This window comes from Mus pahari, chromosome 6 (assembly GCF_900095145.1).
Source record: "Mus pahari chromosome 6, PAHARI_EIJ_v1.1, whole genome shotgun sequence".
In the NCBI taxonomy this organism is placed as follows: Eukaryota; Metazoa; Chordata; class Mammalia; order Rodentia; family Muridae; genus Mus; species Mus pahari.
Genome location: NC_034595.1, coordinates 78185431 through 78212490, shown reverse-complemented (window position 1 = coordinate 78212490; position 27060 = coordinate 78185431). Strand labels below are relative to the sequence as shown.

The following is a 27060-nucleotide window of genomic DNA, read 5'->3' as shown; positions in this document are numbered from 1 at the left end:
TATTTTGCACAGCAAGGTTTATTTATATTTATCCATGGAGTCTCTATTTTATTTTATTTTATGTTTCTGGTTTTGGTTTGGTTTGGTTTGGTTTTTAATTGCTTCTATACTGTTTGTCTTGTTTTGCTTTTGTTTCCGACTTAGTCGGTTTTTCAATATGTAAGCCAGGCTGTCCTCAAACTTGAAAAGATCCTCCTGCCTAACTGCAGAATTACAACTCTGCCCTAACGTGCTTGGCCTGTTTCTCATTACTTTCTACATCCTGGGCCTTCAGTTTTCTTCCTTTGTGGGTGGTTGAGATGGGGTTTTATTATTGTTTGAGGCAGGCATTCCTGTAGCCCAGGCTGTCCTTAAACTTGATATACAGCTAATAATGGCCTTTAGCTTCCTATCCTCCTAACTCAAGCCTTAAGATTACAGATGTGCACTGCTATGCCCAGCCATAGACCTTCACTCTGAGAAATGTTTTATATAAAAATGTTTTATATAAAATCTCTGAAAGCTAACCAGAAACCTAACCAGGATCCTCAGATACTACTGGTTAATTAAGACGATTTGTATCCACTTCAATATAGCTAAATCCCAGAAACTTAAGACACTGAATTTTGCAAGCAGGAAAAAATGTGGAGTGCTTAGGCCATTGTTCGCTGAGCCAGCAATGTACAGGCTCAGGACTCAATAGCTCAGGGAAGAGAAACTGCCCAGCCCTGGCAGCTGACTTCCCATTGCCGCCATGCGCCATTGTTAGTGGAATTGAAAAGCCGCTGCTTTGGTTTGATGCCCGAGATTAAAGTTATCTCTTGTGAAACGGAAAGAGCACTTTTTCTGTGCTGTGCTCAGCTGGAGAGGTCCCAGAGTAAAATTGCTTGAGCCGTTAGTTATTCTGTTCTTTTGCTCAGTGCCGTGGACATCCAGGCAGGGACTCCATAACCTCAGGCCCTAATGATTCCGAAGAGTCGTCCTCCTGCTGAAAGTCCATTCCTGCTGATGTTATCATCGATGCTACCACCAGGAACCAGCGAAGCAGGAACTCGGCTGTTCTACACGGCTGGTGGAGCTGCAATTCAGCTATAGCCTAAAGGCCAAGAAAGTTGGACACTTCACTGCAGAAAGTCCTTGGAAATGAGAGAGTGACTCCTGATAGGTGTGCCATAGCCAGGCTGACAGACCCTCCCCCCACATCCACACACCACCACATGATGTTTTGAGACCTATCATTCAACTCTTCCAGTGTACATATATACATACAGAAAGAGAGAGAGAGAGAGAGAAAATAAATAAATAAAATCTTATTTTTTAATTTAGTATGTGATTTGCAAGGAAATAAATCCCCATATTTTATAATTATATTTTTACAATTATATCATATAATTATATAATAGATCACCATATTTGCAAGGCAAATAAAGATTCTTATGTTAAGTGAAATAAGCCAGGAAGGCACATATCACGTGTCATTTCTCATACACGGACTCTAGGAAGAGCTAACAAAGGATGGAATACCCTGTAGCTGCCCATGGTGTCCCTCAGATCTACAATGGAGCTCACCCTGATGCTTCTTTGGTTTTTTTTTTTTTCTGGATGATGTCTGTTGAGGAAAGTGGAGTACTGCAGTCACCCTCTCCAGCACTGAATTCAACTTCTCTCTCCCTTTATGTCCTTGTGGTATTTAATTTTTGAAATTGAGTGTAACACTATTGTGTATGTATTTATACTTGCTTTATCTTCTTGCTGAATTGTTCTGTGTCAATACATAGTGGCCTTCTTTGTTTCTCCTGGGTAATTTTGGCTTGAGTCTTTTTTGTTGGATACAAACACAGCTCCTCTTGCTTCCAATCAGATTCTGATTCTGTGGAATTTCATTTTCCATCCTTTTACTTGCTGTCTCTGTGTCTTTTCTGGTGAGGTTAGTTTCTTGCAGGCAGTGAACAGTTGTGTTTTATTTTTAAATCTAGTTATCCAGTTAGCATGTTTTAATTACAGAATTATGACCCAATTTTATTCAAGGTTATTGTTAAAAGGTATATAGTAGTTGTTGAATTAAATGCAAGTAATTGTTTTTTAATTTAATCACATGAATGTTATACCTTTGATTAATTTTTTTTAAAAAATATATTTAGAGCTCAGTGGTTATGAGGACTGGCTGCTCTTCCAGAGAGTTCAATTCACAGCACCCACATAGTGGCTCATAACTGTTTATAACTCCAATTCCAAGGACACCAATTCCCTCTTCTGGCTTCCATGAGCACCAGGCATGCATATATGGTATATGCAGGCAAAACACTCACAGACATAAAATAAGAAAAAAACATTTAAGATTTGTTTATTTTTATGTATATGAGTATTTTGTCATCATGTAAGTCTGTGCACTATGTGTGTTCCTGATGCCCATAGAGACCAGAAGTGGGCATCAGATCCCCTGGAACTGGACTTACAGATGTTTGTGAGCCATCATGTGGATTCTAGGAACCTAACTCAGGTCCCCTGGAAGAGCAGCCAGTGCTCTTAACCTTTAAGCCATCTCTCTAGCCTCCTCTTTCTTTTTTTTTTTAAGATTTTATTTATTTATTATATGTAAGTACACTGTAGCTGTCTTCAGACACTCCAGAAGAGAGAGTCAGATCTCGTTAAGGATGGTTGTGAGCCACCATGTGGTTGCTGGGATTTGAACTCTGCACCTTTGGAAGAGCAGTCGGGTGCTCTTACCTGCTGAGCTATCTCACCAGCCCTCCTCTTTCTTTAATTAAAAAATGTATATACTTTTGTGTGTGTGTGCACACGCACACACATGCACGCACGTGCACATGTGTGTACACAGAGAGAGACAGAGACACAGAGAGAGACAGAGAGAAGGAGGGAGGGAGATTTTGCCCTCCTTTCACCATATAGGCTCCAAGTATCAAACTCAGGTCATCGGCTGGGTGGCAAGCTCCTCTACCCACTGAGCCACCTGACCAGCCCCTAATATTGTCTCTTTAGAGTGGTTAGTTCATTTGTCCTTTCTCTAAATACTTATATCTATTTTGGCTTAAAGCTACCATCTTGGTATTTGTTTTTTTAAAAAATATTTATCTATTTTTATTTTACATGTTTGAGTATTTAGCCTGAATGTATATAAATGCACTTCATGGTGTGAGGAGCTAGACAAGGGAACAAGGGCCTCAGGAACTGGAGTTATGAATGGTTGTGAGCCACCATGTAGGTGCTGGGAACTGAGCTTGCCTCTACTAGAGCAGCAACTACTCTTAACCACTGACCACCCCATAGCCCACTCACTTTGTGGGTGGGGTTGGCCTCAGAGACACAGAGATCTACCTTCTCTGCCTCCCAAGTGCCGGGATCAAAGGCGTGTGCCACCATGCTCAGCCGTTATGTCTACTGCTTGGTAATACTTGGGTTAACCAGGTGGTCTTCCTTTTTGTACTTCTAGCTTTTTGTTCTATGTTCTTCTATAATTATTTCTACGTTTTACTAAGAGATTACAATATGTGTTTTTATTTTATTTTGATTTTTTTTTTTTATATAGAATTCGCAACATAACCCACTCTGGCTTCAAACTTTTGATCCTCCTGCTTCAGGGCTTCAATTGACAAGATGTGAGGCTTGTATTGCCACATCCTGCTGTTGCTGCTGCTTCCTCTTCTCTTCTTCTTATTCTCTCTGTGTGTCTGTCTCTGTATCTCTGTCTCTATGTGTCTCTGTCTCTGTCTCTGTCTCTCTCTCTCTCTCTCTTTCTCTCTCTCTCTGAATTTAGAGGAAGTTTTATTACAGGCTGAAAGTACATCTTTGTCCCACCCCCACCCAGCTTGGCCCTGGAAACCTGACTAAGTGCTCTGAGGAAAGAAGACAAGACAGACATACAGACATACAGACACATGTACAGAAAAGCTGGGATCAGATAGGTGTGCATATTCTGATGGGGCCTCAGCTATTCTGATAACAACCCAATCAGAGCATTAGCATCTTTTGTGTGTGTGTGTGTGTACAGCACAGAAGGAAGGGTTGGCAAGTCTTGGTAGATCTCTGTAGGGCACAGTCTCAGGTGTGAACATGGAGTGGAGGCAGTGGCTGTGGTTGCTAGTTTTTGCAGACACTTCCAACTTTCCTACGTGGACAAGAGGAAGATGTTGCTAGCTAAGGCCTTGGTCTTTGGCATGCCCACACCCATGTTAGACAGTGCACACTCTGTCTGCTCCTTCTGTCTTCATTCTGGGTTCTTCAGCTCCCCCTACCCCACATCTTCGAAAGGTGACTGTACACAGTGTCATAGTGAGTTGTGTCTACCATGCTTTGGGGTAGCATTTTTCTTTTCTTTTCTTTTCTTTTTTCTTTTCTTTTCTTTTCTTTTCTTTTCTTTTCTTTTCTTTTTCTTTTCTTTTCTTTCTTTCTTTTTGTTTTGTTTTGCTTTTTTTGTTTGTTTTTTCGAGACAGGGTTTCTCTGTATAGCCCTGGCTGTCCTGGAACTCACTCTGTAGACCAGGCTGACCTCAAACTCAGAAATCTGCCTGCCTCCTCCTCCCGAGTGCTGGGATTAAAGGTGTGCACCACAACGCCCAGCTTCTTTTCTTTTCTTTTCTTTCTTTTCTTTTCTTTTCTTTTCTTTTGTTTGTTTGTTTGTTTTGTTTTTTCGAGACAGGGTTTCTCTGTATAGCCCTGAATGTCCTGGAACTCACTCTGTAGACCAGGCTGGCCTCAAACGAAGGAATCCGCCTGCCTCTGCCTCCCGAGTGCTGGGATTAAAGGCGTGCACCACCATGCCCGGCTCAAACATTTTTATTACTTTTATTAGTAAGTAAGTTTTATGCCAACTAGATTCTTTTTGAAGATTTACTTATTTTATGTATGTGAGTACACTGTCTTCAGACACACCAGAAGAGAAGAGGGCATTGGATTCCCTCTACAGATTGGATTCCCCTACAGATGGTTGTGAGCCATCATGTGGTTTCTGGGAATTGAACTCAGAACCCCTGGAAGAACAGCCAGTACTCTTAACCACTTAGCCCAGCCAACTGGATTTTAAAACATCTCTTCAGAATCTTTTTATTTCCTTAGTCCCAAGTCAGTCTGATTATTAACTCTTGCAAAAACTAACTAGAGATAAGGACCCTGAATGGTCCCTCTTTCTCAGAAGAGGAAGCAGAAAGAGGATACTCCCATAGTAGCTGGAGACGTTTAAAAGCCTCTATATTGTAGCTGATGAGACCACAATTTCACACCAATATGGACACAAAATACCAGTGTAAATGAACATAGGATGAGCTCCAAAATGACAGGCTCTGGCTGACTTGGAACTCACTCTGTAGACCAGACTGGCCTCAAACTCTTATATCTGCCTGCTTCTGCCTTCCAAGTGCTGGGTTAAAGGTCTGACCCACCATGCCTGGCACAGGTTGGTATTTCTTTTTGTTATTGTTGTTGTTTGTTTGTTTTTTTGAGACAGGGTCTTTCTACATCGTCCTGGCTATCCTAGAACTTGCTATGTAGACCAGGCTAGCCTCAAACTCACAGTTATTGGCCTGCCTCTGCCTCCCAAGTGCTGGGATCAAAGGTTTGAACATAATACCTGGTTCGTGGTTTTTTTCTTTGTGTATACAGATGTTTTGCCTGCATGTATATTTATGTACCACATTCACCATCCCTGTGCTTTTGGAGGCCAGAAAAGGGCATGGGAACCCCAGAACTGGATTCACAGACGGTTGTTTAAGTCACCATGTAGAGCCATGAACTTTTATTCCTATCATTATAACTTACTTTTAAACATTTGTTTGGTTTTTTATTTTTGAAGGAAGCCTTGTGCATCCCAGGCTGGCCTCTATTTCATATGTGGCTGAGACTGGCCTTAAACTCCTGATCTGCTTACTTCTACCTCCAAAATGCTGGGATTATACTCATGTGCCTAAAATTTTATTTGTTATTCTCATTATATTCTGCTAGGAGATTCTCCATTACCTACTGCCAACTTTACTGATTTAATTATCAATGTCCGGTCTGTTGTTGATCCCAAGGAATGAATTACTGATTTCAGGTTTTACATCTCTCAGTTCTGGGATGTTGCCTTGGTTGTTTGGGGGTGGGGCGGGGTTCATTTGTTTAAGGAAAGAAAGGATTCTGCTTTATTTTCCATTTTTCCTGGGAAACAGTGTAACCTGGGGGATTTTAGATCCCCTCCCCCAAAAAGAGCTTCAACTCTGGCTGGTCATAGCTAGTGAGAATCACTGTCATAAGGGAGCATGGAGGTAGAGCAGGGGTTTGGCGAGGAGGGGTGCTGAGGGTGGACAGAAGGGTGGGGGAAGTGATACACATGTAGAATCCAGAGGACAACCCACAGGGACATTTCTCAGGAATCATTGACCTTTTTGTTGAGACAGTATATCCTTGATTTAGAACTTGTCAAGTAAGCCAGGCTGGCTGGCCATCAAGCCCTAGAGATCTGTCTGTTTCCACCTTGGTAGTTCTGGGATTACAAGCATACCTCACCAAACCTGGCTTTCTTGACATGGATTCTGACAGTCTAACTCAGGGTCTCGCAATTGCAAGACACCGAGATAAATGAGTCATCTTTCCAGCACACACACACACACACACACACACACACACACACACACCTACCTTTTCATATTGGGGATCAAACTCAGGGTCTTGCACATGCTCAGTGAGAACTACTGAACTACAGACTCAACCCTGGACCCTCCATTTAAAAATATCCTCTGGACACGCCTGTTAGGGAAGAATACAAGCTGGTAGCCCTGTTTGTTTAAACCTGTCTCATCTTGTGTTGACAATAGGCTTTTCAGAATGGCCACTCCCCTGAATTGACTTGAGGAAGATTTTTTTTTTTAGCACAGCCTTTTGTTTTAGTTAAAATTCACAATTCGCAAGATAAATTACAGTGCAGAATCTCAAACGTCTCCACTTCTGACATTTGTGCTGGTAATTAGTTTCTCCTTTTTGTTATATTCCATTGTCTCTGTTTCACTTGATAAAAAAAAAAAAAAAAAAAAAAAAAACATATAAATGTAAATACATCTTACCTATCCAGATTTCCATTTCAATATCCTGATGTATAAATTCATTCTTGTCCTGAGCCTGCAACCAGAGCTTAACTGCCATAGTCTACAGCTTGTTACTGTGGCATTTATTTATTTATTTATTTATTTATTTATTTATTTATTTATTGTTTTCAAGACAGGGCTTCTTGGTTTCACAGCGTTTTTTTTTGTTGTTGTTGTTGTTTTTGTTTTTGCTTTTGTTTTCTGTGTAGCCCTGGCTGCCCTGGAACTTGCTCCAAAGACCAGACTGGCTTTGAACCCCCAGAGATCCCCCTGCCTCTGCCTCCCAAGTGCTGGGATCATAGGTGTGCGCCACCACTACCCAGCCATTCATTTCATTCTTATATCATTGTAGCAACCAACAAATCTTCCAGAAGTTTAAATTTAAAAAAAAAAAATTTTTTTTTTTAAATCTTGAGGACAATGAACATTTGACCTTCAAACATTAGAGGTATCACAGCTCCTGGGGCTCTCCGAGAGCCTCTTCTAGTAAGAGAAACCTGGGCTTGTGATGGTCAAGTATGGCAAGGGCTCTGTTGAGATGTGGCGGGGCTGAGTTTTACCCCAGGTCTCTTACTTCTAGATACTGTACTCTTTTCTATATGTGTTCCAGGTTTTTGCCATGACTTAATTTCCCAGAAGAACTTGCAATCCAAATGGAAAAAATTGAACTAAATGGAAATTAGACTTGTTCTAATTACATATAATTATATATATATATATACATATATATATGAAATATTTTTTCTTAGCTGAAATTTTACAGTTAGTTTCCTGCTATAGCTTGCCCCTGACCTATGAAACAATGACTATTCTTTGAATTGAACTTGAAGGGAGCCTATCTTATCTCTGGTTTGTCTCAGACACTCCAGGACACCCTGGGCGTCTACAGTATCGTTGAAGGTATCTGATCACTCAGACTATTAGATGCAGAGGCTAATTTTTTGTTTGTTTGTTTGTTTGTTTGTTTGTTTCCATCAGTACTCAATGCTAATGATTCCTTCTTCTCAGATAGCTCCGATAAAAATGTATAATGAGGGCTGGTGAGATGGCTCAGTAGGTAAGAGCACCTGAATGCTCTTCCAAAGGTCCGGAGTTCAAATCCCAGCAACCACATGGTGGCTCACGACCATCCGTAACAAGATCTGACTCCCTCTTCTGGAGTGTCTGAAGTCAGCTACAATGTGCTTAAATATAATAAATAAATAAATGTAAAAAAAAAAAACGTATAATGAAACCAGTCAATGGCGATGCACACCGACAGTAGGGAGACAGAAGCATGAGGATCTCTGTGAGTTTAAAAGGCAGTCTACATAGCCAGTTCCAGGCCAGCCAGGACTACATAGAGAGACCCTATCTCAAAAATTTTTCTTTTTAAATTTTTATAATGGAACACAAACTATTCATATTTACTGACTGACAGATTTCACTCCAGTAAGAGGCCATAACTTGTTATATACTATTATTATTACTACTATTATTACTATTATGTTTTGAAATTTTATTTTGTAGGTGTGTGTGCTCACACATGCGCACATGCTCATGCCTTTGCATGCACAAGTTGCAGAGCCTGTGTAGCGGTCAGAAGACACCTTGGAGGAATCAGGCCTTTCCTTCCACCCAGAAATCAAACTCAGGTGATCAGACTTGACAGCGAGTACCTCTGTGTGCTGAGCCATCTTGTCAGCCCTAATCTGTTTTTCTGAGATAGGATTTCATGTAGCCCAGGCTATCCTCTGATGCTGTGACAGGTTCCTGAGAGGGAGAGCCATGAGATGAGAGATAAAGAAGACAGGGAAGTTGAGGAAAGTTCAGAAGATCATGCACATGGTGATGGTTCATGCAAGCAAGTTTATTAAGAAATACAGCATCTTATATACAGTTTTCAGGGGAAATGGGACAGAAATGGCAGAATATTATCATATGATGGGAAGGGGTCAGCAGGAAGCTAATCAAGCGACAAAGGGAACAAAGGGTTTCTCAAGTGTGTCACAGACAGCACACAGCAGCCCCAGGACTGATACCCATAACCCTTTGCAGTAGAGTTAGGTTGACAGAATCTGAAGTTGAAGCTCCTCCAAGGCTCTGGTCCAAGCCCCTCCTGGGGGAACTTCAAGCCTTTGTCCAGCATGTGCATGGCTTTAGGCAAGGAACAAATTGCATTCCTCATCCATCCATCAGGTCTGGAGGAAGCCTTGGATCAGCCTGGCTCCCACCAGTCTTCAAACTCAAGATGGCGTTGAATCTCTGATACTCCTGCTTCCACCTCCTAAGTGCTAGGGTGCACATGCATCCCCATCCCAGAAAAATTAGTTACTTGATTCATTTGTTCTCTCTCTTTCCCTTCCCTCTTTCCTTCTTTCCTTCCTCCCTCCCTCCCTCCCTCCCTGCCTTCCTTCCTTTTTCCACTCTTCATACTGGGGATTGACTACAAGCTTTCAAGCTTTGCACAAACTAGGTAAGTGCTCTATCATTGAGCTATATCCTCATACTTGCTAATCTCAATTCATAGGATAAATTATATATGATTATATATATATATATATATATATATATATATATATATATATATAGTAACTAGGATAAATTATACAAGAGTTAATTTTATTTATTGTCCACGACCCTGTTATAAAAGAACCCTACCAAAATTATATTCTCTGTAGTTCTCAGGCTATTTGATTCACTTTCATGAATTTCATTTCTCTCTCTTCTCTCTCCTCTCTCTCCTCTCTCTCTCTCAGATTTATTTATTTATTTGTTTATTTATTTATTTTGAGACAGGGTTCTCTGTATAGCCCTGGCTGTCCTGGAACTCACTCTATATATTTATTTATTTTCTGCATATGAGTATACTGTAGCTATCTTCAGACACACCAGAAGAGGTGTTACATTACAGATGGTTGTGAGCCACCATGTGGTTGCTGGGAATTGAACTCAGGACCTCTGGAAGAGCAGACAGTGCTCTTAACCACAGAGCCATCTCTCCAGTCCTCTAATTCTCTTTTAAAGGTATTTATTTTCACTCATTTGCCCATGTTTTCTTTGATCATTTTAATTAATTTATAGTAATTTAGAGCCCTTGTCTTCTTACTCCAATAACAGCCCCATTGCTAGGTCTGTTTGTATTGTCTATTTATTCCCTTGATTATCAGCACCATTTTCCTATTTGCCTGTATACTCAGACTCTGATCTCATATAATACAAGTACTTGTAGAATCGGTTTAAAAATCCGTAAACAGCTGCATATAAAAGACCTTCAGGGACTGGACAGATCACTCCCGTGGTATAGGGCTGGCTCTGCAAGCATGAAGACCTGAGTTCCAACCCCCAGCGCCTATATAAAAAGCCAAGTTATGGCGTGTTCCTGTAATCCCTGTGCTGGGGAAGAGGAGGCCAGAGGATCCCTCGGGCTTTCTGGCATCCAGTGAAGCCAATCAGTGAGTTCCAGGTAAAGTAGGGAGTGCTATCTCAAAACACAACATGGAGACACTAACCTCTCTGGCCTCTGCTTATATGTGCACACACATGAACACACATGAACACACACACACACACTTTCCCTTTCCTTCTATTTCCCTCTGTTAGATAGACGGGGTGGGGGGGGGTGGGGGGGACTGATCACCTCAAGCTACGTAGGAAAACCTGAAGCAGAACTGAGACACAGTTCTCGGGACATCTGGTCGACCTCTAGCACATCTCTCCTTTAGGCTGGTGCCTCCTTGGGCTCTTTGGCTGAGAGTATAGTGGTTTCCTGTCTCTCTGCAAACAGCTAGGCTTCCCCCCTCTCCTTTGACCCCAGCTTCAAACCGGCAGGGGTGTTTAAGAAGGACGCCAGTTCTGTCTGTCACCAGACTTCATTCTGTTCTGGGCCTGAGCATCTAAAGGTTTCAGAGGATCTCCATCTGCTCGCTGACATGACTGCTCTTCTGTTCTGTCTCCTTTTCTTTTGCTTTCTTTCTTTCTTTGAAACGGGGGTCTCCTGTAGCCCAGGCTGCCCTTGAATATTGTGCTTGAGGATGACCTCAAACTTCTGATCCTTCCATCTCCACTTCAAAAGTGCGAGGATTACAGGCAGACAGTTGGGGATCAAGCTCAGGCCTTTATGCCTGCTAGACAAGCACTCTACCAGCTGAGTCCTCTCTTAATTTTTGGAAGCCCAGAAGCTTCAGAGGCAGCTAGCCTGGCATACAAACAACAGAGAGACCCTGTCTCAAATGAAGAGGGTGGTGACATTGTCCTCTGACCTCTACACGCGTTCAAACCCACAGCGATGTAGTCATGGGTGAACATGTGCAAATGCACACACAAAAATGTCTCAAAAGAGCCAGGCGGTGGTGGCGCATGCCTTTAATCCCAGCCCTTGGGAGGCAGAGGCAGGCAGATTTCTGAGTTCGAGGCTAGCCTGGTCTACAGAGTGAGTTCCAGGACAGCTAGGGTTTCATGGTAGGACCTGGCCTTGAAAGGCAAAAACATAAATAAAACACAACAAATTCACAGGCAGGTGGTCGCAAACTGGTTTCTTTCTTTTTTTCTTTGTAAAAACACAGTCTCCTTTAAACTGACCTCAAATTCACTATCCATCCAATAATGGCTTTGAATTCCTGATCCTCCTGCTCCCTCCTGCCCAGTGTTAGGGTTACAGGATATGCCGCCATATTTGGCGTAAACCCAGAATAGAAGTCATGGCTTCAAACACTCTGCCAACTGAAAGGCATCCCCAACCCTCAAACTAATTTCTAAAGACTATAGATTTTGGTATAATCTTGATTAAAGAGAGATTTGAACAGTTTAGTAGTTGGCTGCCATTTGCTGATATATATATATATATATATATATATATATATATATATATATGCATGTATATATATATGCATGTATATATATATATATGCATGTATATATATATGCATGTATATATATATATGCATGTATATATATATGCATGTATATATATATATATGCATGTATATATATATATGCATGTATATATAAATTAGTTCATTGTTGAAACTTAAAATAATGATCTGGAGACATTTGTATGAATATAAATGTGGCTTGAAGGAATGGTTTAAAAAAAACTCACATTATGAATGATGGTGACTTATATGATGAAGTTAAAGTGTCCTGTTTTCTGTAGTAATAATTTATCACATATGACCCACATACAATGCTTAAGCATAACATGTAAAATTACATTCAGTCATCTTTGATGATTTTCTGATTTTCAGCCTGAAAACCACAGCTTTACCCACATTTCTCTAGCTTGTCATTGTTAAGGTGTATTTGTCAAGGCAGGCGTATGGAATACATTTTAACTAATAACATGTCAGCTTAATTTATAGCTTTTAAGTGCTTACAAATTAGGGTGTGAACCTCCATTTATACTCTTGCCAAGGGCCCCATGAGCACCAGGGGCTAACCCGAGAGCAGCACAGCCACTTGCCAAGAACTGCAGATGAGACGCCTGGCTTAATGACAAAGGCCTGTTAGGACTGGGTGTTTGACACACGTGCTACACCAAGGACAGGACAGTTAGCTAGGGTGAGGGCTAGGAATGATCGTCCCGGAAAGGAGGTCATGATCCCTGGAGCTGGGATGTAGTTCTAGGAGGTGGCCTCAAGGTCAGCGAAGGACAGTTGTAGGTAGCTTCAGGTCTGCAGGATTCAGCAGGGGGAGACATACCCTCTCCTAGAAAGACGGTGGCAGGTGTCAAAGGAAAGAATTGCCTGTAGCACATGGGGTGCACACTTTAAAATCCCAGCACTCAGTATACAAGGGCAGGCAGATCTCCATGGGTTCAAGGCGACCCTGGTCTACATGGTGAAGTTCCAGGACAGTCAAGGCTACATAATAGAGAGGGCTTGGGGCCTAATTCAAAGGGAGAAGAGCAGGCAGGCTTCCCTACAGAGGCCAGAGAAATAGATGGAACCTGCACTAGAAAGACTCTAGCCTGATCAGGCAGGGTCTCAGAGGATGCTGGGCTGGCCCACAGGTCCAAGCGATCACGTGCAAGCAGGTGCTGGCTAAGGGTAAGGCTAGTGTTGGGGGTTGGGAAGATGTCAGTGGGTAAAGGGCTTGTTTAGTAGACCTGACAACTTGTTAGAGTCCATATAAACCCTGGGAAGGAGAGAACCAACTCCACAAAGTTGTCCTCTGTCCTCCACGAGTGTGCCAAGTCATGTGTGCACCTGTGCCCATACCTTTACACAGGTTTTTTTAATTTAAAGAAAGACGAGCGTTGGGCTGGGTTCAGGCACTTTGGAGCTGTGATTGAGCTGAAGGAGCAAGCAGGGAGGTAGATGAGAGGAGCCTCGTTCTCTTTGAATGAAAAAGAAAAAAAGAAAACAAAAACAAAAACAAAAATAAAAAAAAAAAAAACCCGAGGCAGTGATGGCTCCTGGCTGTGGTTGAGAAGGTTCTAGTTGTAGATCTGAGAGAACAGCCAGAGGCATCCGGAAGACTCCAGACTGAACCAGCAGAAAAGTCAAGGCATGGTAGGGGGGTGGGGGGGGAAAGGTGGGGAGGGCAGTGGAGAGGAAAGGAAGAGAAGGGATGGGGAGAGGGAAAAGAACCAAGAGAGTCCAAAATGGCTGGGTTATATAGGAATCAGAAGCTAAGGGGAAGGGAAAGGAAGCCCAGGGCCTGGAAAGGTTTAGGGTAGGGAGCTGGGTGTAAGTGTTGAGAGCAGCTAAGACTCTACAACACGGACTTGCAATGCTGAGAGACCTGGCAGCCAGCCAGTATCTACTTTGATAAGGTTTTTGGTTTGGTTTGGTTTGGATTTTCAAGACTCGGTGTCTCTTCGTAGCCCTAACCCTCCTGGAACTCTCCGTAAATCAGGCTGACCTCCAACTCAGAAATCCGACCAGGTGGGATTAAGTGTGTGATGGTCACCACACTAGGGACTGCCCTGCTTTGATGTGTTAATAGGCTCCTCAGCCTTTTGTTCTGGAGTATCTTTGGGACCAAGGACTCTCTAGGCTAAGAGCTGCTTACCCACTCCACGTCCACTCCCACAGCAGAGTGTGTCCCAGGCAGGCAAAGGCAGGGATCTAAGATTCCTGGCTCAAGTCAAACTGCAGCTTTGACTCCCTTCTCCTTTAACTGACGGAGGATGTTGGGTCAAAATTTTTAAAGTTTGAGAGAAGTCCCGGGACCAAGTCCCAAAGGACCGATCCTGCACTGTGGTCCATCGTCATCCCCTCTCAGGTTCTTGCCTCTGGGTATCCATCCCAACCCTTCCTTCCTGAGCTGACCTGGAGGGAGGAGGGATACACACACACACACACACACACACACACACACACACACACACACACTGTAATTCTAGCCAGAGGATTTCTTTCCATTGCGTTTGACCTCCCAGAGGCAATTGACTCTCAAGTTCTTTTTCTTTTTTTTTTTTTTTTTTTCTCCCCGGGTCAGACATAGAAGACTAAGTTGGACATTTCCCAATGGAAACTGACTACTTTGCTGGAGGAAATGTTACATCAAAAGCCTGATAGTACAAGACCACAGGGATGGATGAGGCCAACAGGAATCATTTTTTATTCGGACAGAATTGAATTCAGCCTCAGGAGATTCAGCTGGCCCTGGTATGGACGCCAGGTCATTTCTCAAAGACCCAGCCTTGCGTAGCCTGTGGGGCTGAGCAATTCATCCGGGCATGAGCAAATGAATTCAGGATGTTGGGGGCCTCAGCTGTCTCTTGGCCTTGAGCTGAGATGCTGGCATGAGCCACCGTGATTCCCAAGGAAGCAGCAAGAAGTAACACTAGGAATAGGATCTAGTGCTGTGGCTTCTGACTCATTTCATTCTCCCAACAAGCAAGACAGAGACTAGGCTTTGGCTGATGTGAGGGGCACAGATGAAATCTTCCTTATTCTGGCTCCTGCTTCATCAGGTTCCAAATATATATCAAAGAGATTGGGATAACCTCAAGAAAAAAAAACAAAAACAAAACAAAACAAAACAAAAACAAAAACAAACCAAAAAACAAGCCGGGTGGTGGTGACAGCAGCACACGCCTTTAATCCCAGCATTTGGGAAGCAGAAGCAGGCAGATATCTGAGTTTGAGGTCAACCTGTTCAACATAGTGAGTTCTAGGACAGCCAGAGCTACCTAGTGAGACCCAGTCTAGGAAGGACAAAAAGAAAGGGAGAAGGAAGGAAGAAAGGAAAGGAAAGGAAAGGAAAGGAAAGGAAAGGAAAGGAAAGGAAAGGAAAGGAAAGGAAAGGAAAGGAAAGGAAAGGAAAGGAAAGGAAAGGAAGACAATTAAGTACATAGCTGGGAGGCAGATGTATTCAGATCTGTGTAGAAGAATGAGCCACTGCTACTGTTTAGTCTTGAAATGACCCTCCAAGACCCTAGGCTTGAAGGATAATCTTGATCATTAACTTTACACATATAGGAAGAGAGAACTTCAGTTGAGGAATTACCATCAGATTGGCCTGTGGGCACATCTGTAGAAACATTTTCTTTTCTTTTCTTTTCTTTTCTATTTTTTTAGACTTTAAAAAAATTATTTTTTTATTTATATGAGTACACTGTAGCTGTCTTCAGACACACCAGAAGGGCATCAGATCCCATTACAGATGGTTGTGAGCCACCGTGTGGTTGCTGAGAATTGAACTCAGGACCTCTGGAAAGAGCAGTCAGTGCTCTTAACCGCTAAGCCATCTCTCCAGCCCCTAGGGGCCTTTTCTTGATTGCTAACTGGTATAGCAGGGCCTAGTCTGCTGTGGGCAGCATCATCTGTAGGCAGGCGGGCCTGGGCTGTATAAAATAGCCACAGAAATCACTCAGTAAACATGTTCATTGCTCTCTCAGAGTGTGTCTGAGCCACACAGCTCACAACCGCCTGTAACCCCAGCGTTGGAGGGTCTGACTCTTTCTACTGATGTCTACAAACTCATACACACATGGTACACACAGGTACACTCAAACACACACACATGAAATAAAATTCTTTTAAAGGGATGGGGAGCTGGCTCTGCAGTCAAGAACACTTGTTCTTATGGAGGACCCAGGTTTGATTCCAGCACCCGTATAGTGACTCACAATCACCTGTCACTCAAGGTCCTGGGGATCCAAGGGCTTTGTGGGTCCCAGTCATGCACATGTTGCACGTACGTATATACAGGCAAAATATCCACTCGTATAAAATAAATAAATCTTAAAAATATAAAAAAAGAAAGAAGGGGGGCTGGAGAGGTGGCTCAGCAGTTAAGAGCAATGACTGCTCTTCTAGAGAACCTGAGTTCAATTCCCAACAACCACATGATGGCTCACAACCATCTGTAACTGTAACAAGATCTGATGCCCTCTTCTGGAGTGTCTGAAGACAGTAAGTAAGTAAATAAATAATAAATTTATTATTTATTTACTTACTTACACTGTAAATAAATAAATAAATCTTTTAAAAAAAGAGAAAAGAAAAGAAAAAAGAAGGAAGGGAAGAAAAAGGCAGCAGAAAGAACCTAGGACTTCAAACCATTAAGCATCCTTACTCCATGGTCTCTGCTTCAGTTTCAGCCCCGATATCCCTTGATGATGTATTCTAACCTGTAAATTCAAATAAACTCCTTGCTCCCTAAGTTCCTTTTGATCATAGCATTTGTGACAGCAATGGAAAGTAAACTAGAACAGCCCTGGAGGCCAGGCAGTGGTGATGCATGCCTTTAATCCCAGCACTTGGGAGGCAGAGGCAGGCTGATTTCTGAGTTCGAGGTCAGCCTGGTCTATTGAGTGAGTTCCAGGACAGCCAGGGCTATACAGAGAAACTCTGTCTTGAAAACAAACAAACAAACAAAACAAAACAAAAGAACAGCCCTGGATTGAAAGTTTGCTGCCCAGTGTAGCAACATTGGAAAGGACTGAATGTCTCCCAAAGGTTCGTGTATTAAAGATGTGGGCTCTAGTGTAGTGCCCAGGTGGGACCAAGTAAGAGGTTTATAATGTTGGAAATCCCTTCAAAGAGGATTGTGGGGTTCCACCCCACCCTCTCTCTTGAGCTGTGCATAGAGGAAAGATTCTTCCCAGCTACACTTTTTTGTTGTTGTTGTTTTTGCCATAGGCCCACCCATCATTATATGTGGCCCTTGACACAGACCCAAAGCAATAGGCCCACCAAGCCATGGACCAAAATCTCCAAACTCTGAGCCAAAATAAACCTTTCCATTTCTAAGTTGAGTGACTCAGGCATTTTGTTACAGTAAAGAGAAGCTGACTCACATGGAAGGTGGGGTCTGATGGAAGGGTTCTAGGTTACTGATAATGTGCCGCTGAAGGGGAGTAGGAGACCCTGGCGTCTGTCTTCTTGGTTCTGTTTGGCTTCCTTGCCACAAGTTGAGTGGTTTTATTTTGTCCCATGCTCCTCCCTGTTATGCTGCTGTCCACAGTCCTCAGTGCTGGAGCGCCTAATGACTCATGCGACAAAGCTCCTAAAAGCATAAGACAAAATAAATGTTTTGTCCTTATAAACTTATTCTTTCAAATCCTCGAGATTCTTGCTTATTTGTTTTTGTTTCGTTGGCTGTCCCAGAGACGGAGCCTAAGGCCTTGCGCATCCTAGGCAAGTGTGCTCTGCCATGCAGTGATATTTCCAGCCCCGGGTATTTGATATAGTCACAGAAAGTTAACACAGCACCCATGAACGTACAGCTTGAAGAAGGCAGGAGTCCACCTAGTGTGGACCCTTAGCAATGCAGGGACTGTTACATACCGGACTGTTACATACTGGCATTGGGGTTGTGATTGTGATTGCCTTTTTTTTTTTATTGGAGACAGTATAGTGATGTTATTAAACAATTCACATACATACACATACACACACACACACACACACACGCCGTGACACAGCAATTTCCCTGCCAGGAATTCATTCTATAAATTCATAAATATGTAGAGGTTTGTGAGCAAGAACATCCACTACAGCATTGCTTCTAACAGTAAAATAAGGGAGGCAACTGTTCATCCATGGGGGTTCGTGCACAGGCATTCATCTGCGGGGATCAACAGGGCAAAATAGGGACAATGAAAACAGCAGGCTGTCCATGTGCAAGTATTGGGGAGCTACACAAAATAACTGGACAGCAAATCACACAAGAGTGTTGTTATGCTACCCCGTTGGTAGCCTTCTGATAAAAGTTGATTCTGTGCATATGATTAAAACGCCAGACACTTGGAAAAAATGCATGCACATGCGTAAACTGCAAACCTTGGCTTCCACCAAGGGGCCTCTTCTCTGTGCTTCACATTTTTCTCTGTTGCTCTGTACTTACTTTATATGTATTTTCATGTGTTACTTTTAAAACAGAAAGAAACAATTTAAAGAAGAAACAAGGGACCAATGAGAGGGTAATTTTATCAAAAAGGGGAGATGAAATTTCCTGAATTTATCACTAAAAGGCAGACTCAGTGACAGGGCCTGTGTCCAAACACAGAAAGAGGGAGGGCTTTGTAGCCAGAGCTACTGACAGGACTCTGCACCCTGAGAAAACTTCCAGTCAGCTGAAGCGGAATGTAGCTTGCCTAGCTAATCTCTCTCCTAGCTGGTGGCAGGACAGAATTCTAGCTTGATTCCCACCAAGACTTGCCACAAGAGTCTTGGCATCATGGAGGTGATGGTAGAGTTGCCAGTATCCAGCGACAGGGAGAGGAAGCAATCCTAAGTCTGGGTCAGAAATGCACCAGAGAAAGACAAGCTTGTAGAATCCCAGAATGCTTGAAGGGAAGTGACTAGGCATCAATATATCTGAGTTCTAAGTCTTAAAATAATGAGCTGGAGAGATGGCTCAGTGGTTAAGAGTACTGACTGAGCTGGGCGTGGTGGCACACGCCTTTAATCCCAGCACTTGAGAGGCAGAGGCAGGTGGATTTCCAAGTTCGAGGCCAGCCTGGTCTACAGAGTGAGTTCCAGGACAGCCAGGGCTACACAGAGAAACCCTGTCTCGATAAACCAAAAGAAAGGAGGAGGAGGAGGAAGAAGCGGTACCGAGAAGGGCACAGGCTTTGGGAATTTGGCCACACATGGATTATTTGTCATGAGGCCCTGGGCTAATTTCTCAGCCTCCCTGAGCCTGTCTTTGCTACTGTAAAATGGAGGCTTCATGACCCCATGGGGACACTTGATGAGAGAACAAGTAAAACCCTGAGTCTTGGCTGACACTGGGAAGAGACTTCATAACTTAGCTCTGTCCCTCCTAGGCAGTACACAGAAGCATGCATACACCCACACATGCACTCCACAAACAGCAGAAAAATACCTGGGTGGCGTCTCACCCTCTCCCTCAGGGGCAGAAGTGCACATGCCAGTGTCTTCTTGCTGTTTTTCACACTTACATATATTTTCAGTTCCTAAACTCAGTCTCTTATGGTGTTGAAATCTGAATTCTCAGGTGCCTGTCCTTCCTAGGACAAAGTCATTTCTGTCTAGGTTGGCTCTAGCCCCTAGACATCCCACCCTAAGCCTCTTGCTATCATGCCACTAGATTATTCCCTTCTCCTGATGGTCTAGTTGCTAGAGTTTGCTCTGGATTCCCGGCTCTAAGAAGTTGAAAGTAAAGCCAGGCGTTTGTGGCAGATAACTTTAGTCCCAGCACTCGGGAGGCAGAGGCAGGCAAATCTCTCTGAGTTCAAGGTTCAAGGCCAGCCTGGTCTACAGAGTGCCAGGACAGCCAGGATTACATAGAGAAGCAAATGTCTCAAAAACAAACACACATTACAAAAAAAGTTGAGAATGAATTGAATCCCTGTCTTACTCAGGGTTTCTATTCCTGCACGGACATCATGACCAAGAAGCAAGTTGGGGAGGAAAGGGTTTATTCGGCTTACATTTCCATACTGCTGTTCATCACCAAAGGATGCAGGACTGGAACTCAAGCAGGTCAGAAAACAGGAGCTGATGCAGAAGTCATGGAGGGATGTTCTTTTCTGTCTTGCTCAACCTGCTCTCTTATAGAACCCAAGACTCCCAGCCCAGAGATGGCACCACNCACAAGGGGACCTCCCCCCTTGATCACTAATTGAGAAAATGCCTTACAGCTGGATCTCATGGAGGCATTTTCCTAACTGAAGCTCCTTTCTCTGTGATAACTCCAGCTGTGTCAAGTTGACACAAAACTAGCCAGTAAAATCCCCTCACTCATATATCCCAGATCTTTCTAGTCAATCCCAGAATATAATGCAGAGAATCGGCTCAGCAACTGGCCAGGAGAGGACCTGCATGTGACAGGTGCATGCTGGACTTGTAGGGGTCCTGCAAGGACCTCAGAGCATGGGAGTGTCTTCTGGGACAAGAGGAAGTCAAACAGCTGGAAGTTGTCTAAGACTTCTGATATGGTTCCCTGAAGCTTGGTCCTTCGAGTTCCTCAAGGCACTGTTGGGGGTCAAGCTTTCTGTCAATCCCAACTGTTACTCTATACCAGATGGCTGATCCATTCTCCCACTGCCCTGCCTATCACACAGGTGCTAGGCCAGCCCTACCACCATGCTTTGGAGTCCGTATCTACTTAACAGCCTTGGTAAACAGGATTGCCTCAGTGCCAGTGCAAGAGCTTTTACAACATACTGACTGGAGGCAGGTTGGGTGTGACATCCTGGAGAAGACATGTATGAGGTTGGGACCCCAGGGGCTCCAGGCTCTACTGTGATAGGCTTTAAAGTGTTCCAGCATCCTACCATTTCTGGAAAGTAGGGAGTTGCTTGCATTGTAGGGCAGCCCTGGTCATGCCTGTAAATTTTCATCTTGGCTGCTAAAACACTGTGAAAACATTGTTTCTGGAACCAATCAGGCCTTAGTTCTAGTTCTGACAAGCACAGACCCATATTCTCATTGGTAGGACAGAGATTCAATAATCGCATTTAATGGGCACGTATGTACCAAGCTGTTTACTTTCCGTTTCAGTGTTCTGTAAATAAGCCAGGAAAAAACACACACCAGGACCCCTCCCTTCTTGGCGATGCGCACAGGCAGGGTTTAGTCAGTCTCAGTCCATCCTGGGAATCCCACTCCCCCTCATCAGTGATTGGTTTAAAGATTCTGAAGTTAGATAGAAGGAATGACCTGGGGTTTTCTGAAAGCTTTCCATTCTCTACTTACCCTTGGATATCACATGGCAAATATACCACCTGGAGCAACTGCAGCTATTTTGCAACTCTGAAGGCAGTAGTAGCCAATAAATTGATGGCTGAAAGAACAGATGTTGGTCCTTGATGTCTTCATTAAGTAGCCCAGTTAACCATTGCTGAAACTAAATCATTGCTGGACCAGAGAGAGAGAGAGAGAGAGAGACAGAGACAGAGACAGAGAGACAGAGACAGAGAGACGAGAGAGACAGAGACAGAGACAGAGACAGAGACAGAGACAGAGAGAGACAGAGAATGAGTGCATCACCGGGCATATGAGGGTCAGAGGGACAATCTTCCAGAGTTGGTTCTGTTTTTCCACTATGTAGGTCCTGGATGAAACGGGTCATCAGGCTTGGCAGCAATCACCCTTATCCAGAATTATTAGTCCCCTGCTAATGCTGTCACATAATTTATGATGGGCCTGTCCATTGATCTCTACCCTTGCTGTAGGTGCAGCACATCCCTGTGCTTTCAGACCCAAGAAGATCCAACTAAGAATTATCAGCCTGCCTGAGGTTCATTCAAGCGAAGGCACAGCAGGAACTACCATTCAGCACTGAGCATGAAGTGGACTATCAAACTTTCGCCTGTGTTCCCTAGAACTAAATTCCCATGCCCAAAACGTCATCTAGGTAGCTAAAATGTGCATAGATAAACTCCAGCTAGCCCCAGTGCAGGCCTTTAATCCCAGCTACTGGAGAGACTGAGACTGAAGGATCCAAGTTCAAGACCAGCCTAGGCAACTTAGTGAGACCTTATCTCAGAATGAAGACAAGGGGTGAGGCTCAGAAGTGCTGTGCCTGCCTATCTTATGTGATGCTTCAGAACTGCAAAACATAAAATCTTTCACTTCACTACCTTTCCTCATGGAAGAAACATCATCTCCCAAACGGACTCCAATGGGCCCAGGCAGAGGGTCTGGGGACACGACACAAGGTGCTCTAACATTTTTCCCATGAGCACTTGCACCTTTCCTTTCTCTCTTCCCTTTATCACACCTACCACCCCCCAAGATAGCTGGATTTAGAGAGAGACTGCTGAGCCACTGAGCATTACTGGGAGCAGCTGTCCCCCAACCTCCCCCACTAAGGTGTTATGGGACGCTGGATTAAGTGCCACACCTCACCATTTTAGCAGGTACCTGTCACCAGTGCAAGTGTAAAATAAAGAGAAATGGCAAGAAATCCCTCATGGGACCCAGGTGAGCACAGGCAGAAATCAGACACTTACACTCTGCAGTGTGAACTTGTAAATTTTAAAACATGCGCTAGATGTGCGTGCTTTTGAAACAGTATGCTTACTTCTTGGAAAAGGAAATAAATATGCAGAGGTCATTTGCTGTGAGCTTTACACACATACACACACACACACACACACACACACACACACACACACATGGACACAGACACACAAACGCATACACACACAACAGGAATGATCCAGATATTTCTCATGGACAGGAGGAAGTGGACGAAGTACAACACATCCTTTAAAAACATTTATTTTATGTGCATAAATGTTTTGCTTTGAGTGTGTGTGTGCGTGCCCATACTATGTGCGTATCTGATGCTCCAAAAGGCCAGAAGAGGGTGCCAGATCCTCTGAAACCAGACGTAGAGAGTTGTGAGCCGCCACGAGGATGCTGGGAACTGAACCCGGGCCCTTTGCACAAGCAGCAAGCGCTCCTAGCACTTCAGCCACCTCTTCATCCTCAGCACGGTGAACAGAGTAAAAGCCATGAACATTGATGAAGTAAAAACATGAGTAATGTCAAAGAACTCTGGATCTTAATGGTGGGCAATAGGCTACACCGTCTCATTTCATTAAAAAAATATGCATCTGTATATAATCATAGAAAAAGATGGAGAGGCACAGTCACACCAAAACATCGAGATGATTACTCACAGGGCATTAGAATTTGGAGTGGTTTTAGCTTCTTTCCCGCTTACTTTCCTTTTTTCACATGACATGAAAAGTGTTCATGCCGCCCTCAAAACAAAGCAACATAGTTATTAGGGGAGAGTGGGGTCTAGTCAAGATAGCTCTTTTACACTGAATGACTGTGGACCTGACAAAGTGGTAGACGGAGTGCTGTGACTGTTCCAGCCGTGGTAACTACATGGCAGGAAGACTCAATTCCTGTGTGCAGGAGGGATCTTCTTGCTCGGGCGTCTGACCGCTTCCTTAGTTCGAGCTAAGATGAGGCAGGAATCCAGCAGCAGCAGCAGCCCCAAGCAGACAGCAGCTGGGATGTAAGTACTCAGTGGCTCGTTCAGAACCACCAGAGTGAAGATAGCCCCTACAACAGAAAGGAAGACACCCAGGAAATCCAAGAACTCAGGGATTCTGGCCCAGGCTGACCCATTCCAGCTCACATCACCCCCGACCCCTGACCCCAATTAATCACCCCTCTACACCTCTTCCTGGAAGCAGGACAAAGAAATAGAAGCCTCTTGAGCTAATGTATGCCCTGGAGAGTGGAAGAGTCCAAGCAGGAAGACTGGAATGTGGAAACTAACTTTCCCTTAACTCTTTCTTAATAATCCTAAATCTACTGGAGGATTCAAACTGGGGCCGAAGGGCTTGAGGAAAAAGTGTGTTAATGATCTGAAAATGAGGAAAGCTTTACAAATGGAAAGAATGTTTTAGTGGCAATTACATGACACTGGCCAGGGCACGCAAGTCAGCACAAGGGTGTCTAGCTTTGCAGCAACAGCTGTCCTGTCTATACACTGGCATCTCTTGTTGGTGACACTCCTGAGAAAGTGCCTTCTAGAGAAATTCTCTGCCTCTCCGGTCAAGGGACTCCAGCTTTCCTGCTGGCTGCTCTGGCACCCACATGATACATTATACATTAAGTGGTAACTGCCATTCCACACCCTCCAGGAGCGAGCATTGATCAGAGAGTAGGAGCTCTTGAGGTCACGCTACATGCTTACACTGGGACACTGTGCAGCCACAGACAGGATGGGGAAAGCATGTGACAGTGTCACAGTGCCCAGGATATGGTACAAGGCATTTCAAAAACTCCGTGGCAGAGCAGGAAAGGTTCCCAGTCCCAGGAAAGAGAGGACCACAGAAGGAAAAACAGCTGGTTTTTTCTATCATCCCCAGGAGAGCCCAGTTGCCCCCTTACCCATCATGAGTAGGATCAAGACCACGTTACTGATCTCTTGTAGCACAGGTGGACCCACGACCAGCAGCAACCCAGCCAGCAGTTCCAGCCATCCCACAGCTGTCTGGTAGCTTATAGGGTCTGGCTGGTAGCCAAACACCTTCAATGGAAACACCTCAGCGAACTGCTCGAACAAGGCTCTCTACGAGGGGTAGGGAACGCCTGTCAGTACTACTCGTCAGAAAATGCAGTGCCTGAAGGCACCACCGAGACCTCCTCTGCCTATAACCGGCTCCCTTAACAAAACTACCACAAGTAGTTTAAGAGCCCGGTAAGGAGGGGCTGACCTATGGGGCTGATCTTCGGAATGAGGAGCAGACACGCCCATGTGGAAAAGGGCTTCAGGTGTAGAGACGGTTTTATGTCCTCACCAGACCTCTCCATAGATAACCCAGCTCAAATCCCAGGAGAAGGGAGCAAGGCTTGGCTTTCCCACCTAGGGCCAGGTCCTAGGAAAGGCTGCAGGTTCTCTTTGTGCCAGGCCTAGTTTCTCTTCTCTCTGAACATCTGCCGGTGGAATGGAAAGAGTCCTTAGAGAATGACTGACACTTTTCATCTCCTGTGCAGGTCCTGATTCCACTGTGGCAGACACAAGGGACAGCTGAGGGGACGTAAAGTAACACACCCGACTCAGACCCTTCCCTGGGCCCGTTCCACCCTCAGGACTGTTTCCTGTGGTCCAACAGCAGCCCTGACTGTCCTACTCTAGCCTCCAAGGATGGAGCTCCATGCTGTCATCTACAGAGTTGCTCCAGAACCCCACAGCTGGATTGAAAGGGGGGGAAAAAAGCACGAATTTTAAATTTACACTTTTACGCTAGGCTACAGTGACAGCTCTCCTGGAGTGTATGTGGTCCAAGGGCCGCACATGAGACACACCGGTGGAGAGTTTAAGCTGTCTGGCTTTTACCATATCTATCCTAAAGAACCCACCATCTTAGGGAAGGAGAAAAAGAAGAAAGAAGAAGAAAAGAGGTAGAGGAGGAGAAGAAGAAAGAGGAAAGGAAGAAGAGGAAGAGAAGAAAAGAGGAGGAAGGGAGGAGGGAGGAGAGGAGGAGGAGAAGAAAATCATAGTAGCACCCAGGCTTGGGAGGAGGCAACAGGGGTCTTCCACAGAGCCTGGCTTCTCTGAGGGTTTGGAACTGCTGGTGGACCCTCTCGGGATAAGGAGTTACAGTCAGTGACTTCTATGCTTCCGTCCCAGGCTTCGTGGGACAGAGGAATCTAGTTAGATTGGTCTACTTTGAGCCTTGCTTGACTAGCTGTGTTATGTTTTGGCAAATTACATTTTACCTTCACGGCTAGTTTCAAGCTTAAAAGATTTCTAAGGTAGGTAAGCCGTTAATCTCAGTAGTCTGGAGGTAGGGGCAGGTGGATCTCTGCAAGTTCGAGGCCAGCTACTACAACATTTAAGTGAGCTCCGAGCCAGCCAGCCAGAGCGACACAGTCAGAAGACCAGCTCAAACAAACAAACAAAAACCAAAGTAAAATTCTGCCTCCCCAACCTGGAACAATGGGTTGGTGGGTGTGGGGTGGAGAGGGGTGCTAGGTCACTTTTTCACTTTTGTCTTCCTGGACCTCCTGAGTCCCCATCACTTCTCCAGCTCTAAATCGGCCTGGGGACAACATGCTCCTCCAGCAGTGAAGTCCCGTGCCCTCCCACCTGGAGAAGGTGTAGAAAACTGGAGGGAAGGCCCAGGCACCCTCAAGCCCGACGGCATGAAGCCCCCGGGAACCGAGCACACACTGTCCTTCCCCGGGTGCCGCTCACCATCTGTTGTGACACAGGGGCGGAGACCTGAAAGAGCTTGGCAGCCCCGGTGAGCGCGAAGAAGACGCCAAGCAGAACCCGCAACAGGCCTAGCCTGAACGACATAGCAGCACCCGGCTTCCTGGACGACTCTTCCTCCCTACCGGAAGACTACAGTCGGCCCGTCCCGCCCACCCCGTTACGCCCAACTTTCAGCCCCGCCCACTGATGGCCACCTCCGCTAAGACCCGCCCACTGAGGCCTCTCTTCCACACGCTGTACTCTTATTGTGGAGGGTGTGTGTGTGCACGCCACCCGGCCTTCTAGCCCACCCGTGCTAGAGGAATCTGACACCACCCAACCCCCTGGGCGACTCTGGGTCTGCAGCTGTATGGAAGTTGCAAAATGGCCTTCAGAAAGTTACTGGAAAATCACTGAACCCTACAATTAATGAGCAATAAAGCAGTAACTATAAGTTTTTCTGGTCCACCTATGCCTAAAATACCTGCCCCTCTCATTGCTCAACGGAAAGAAAAATGAGAAAGATATTTAAAGAATCCCTTACTTGGCTGCACTGGCAAACAGGACCAATTTTTCCGGTTGTCGAGTTTTTTTTAACACACACCCATAAGGAAAATAACATTCTAGAAATGATTAAACAATGATCAAGGAATTTTCACAACAGTTGAAAATTATATAGAACTAACACCTCAGGGTACAAGGGTGAAAGTGTTGACCTGCATCCATTTGTATACCATCTACGGTTAAGCCACTGTATACTATCTGACCTTTTACGAAAGCCGGCTACCGCCACACATGATGTGCCTGTAATTCCCAAACTAGCGAGGATAAGGCCTGAGGACTGCCCAGAGTTGAATGCCAGCATGGACTTCACAGCAAAAACTAGGCTAGTGAGGACTATGTCACAAAGGTCAGTATCAAAAAAAAAAAAAAA

General features: G+C 44.5%; 1 protein-coding gene across 1 annotated transcript; it reads right to left on the bottom strand.

The window, feature by feature from the left end:
* Positions 1-22649: 22649 nt before the first annotated feature.
* On the bottom strand, positions 22650-26271 carry Tmem35b (transmembrane protein 35B). The gene is made up of 3 exons (XM_021201174.1): positions 26127-26271; positions 24317-24497; positions 22650-23479 (listed from the first exon to the last, which is right to left on the bottom strand). The coding sequence occupies exons 1-3, from the start codon at positions 26229-26231 to the stop codon at positions 23313-23315; spliced, it is 453 nt and encodes a 150-aa protein (XP_021056833.1). The 5' UTR covers positions 26232-26271; the 3' UTR covers positions 22650-23312.
* Positions 26272-27060: the final 789 nt, after the last annotated feature.

Coding starts and splice junctions, on each gene's coding strand:
- Tmem35b (XM_021201174.1), bottom strand. CDS start 26,231: ATGTCGTTCAGGCTAGGCCTGTTGCGGGTTCTGCTTGGCGTCTTCTTC. Junction 24,498..26,126: donor CCCCTGTGTCACAACAGATG/GTGAGCGGCACC, acceptor TACCCCTCGTAG/AGAGCCTTGTTCGAGCAGTT. Junction 23,480..24,316: donor CTTGATCCTACTCATGATGG/GTAAGGGGGCAA, acceptor TTTCTGTTGTAG/GGGCTATCTTCACTCTGGTG.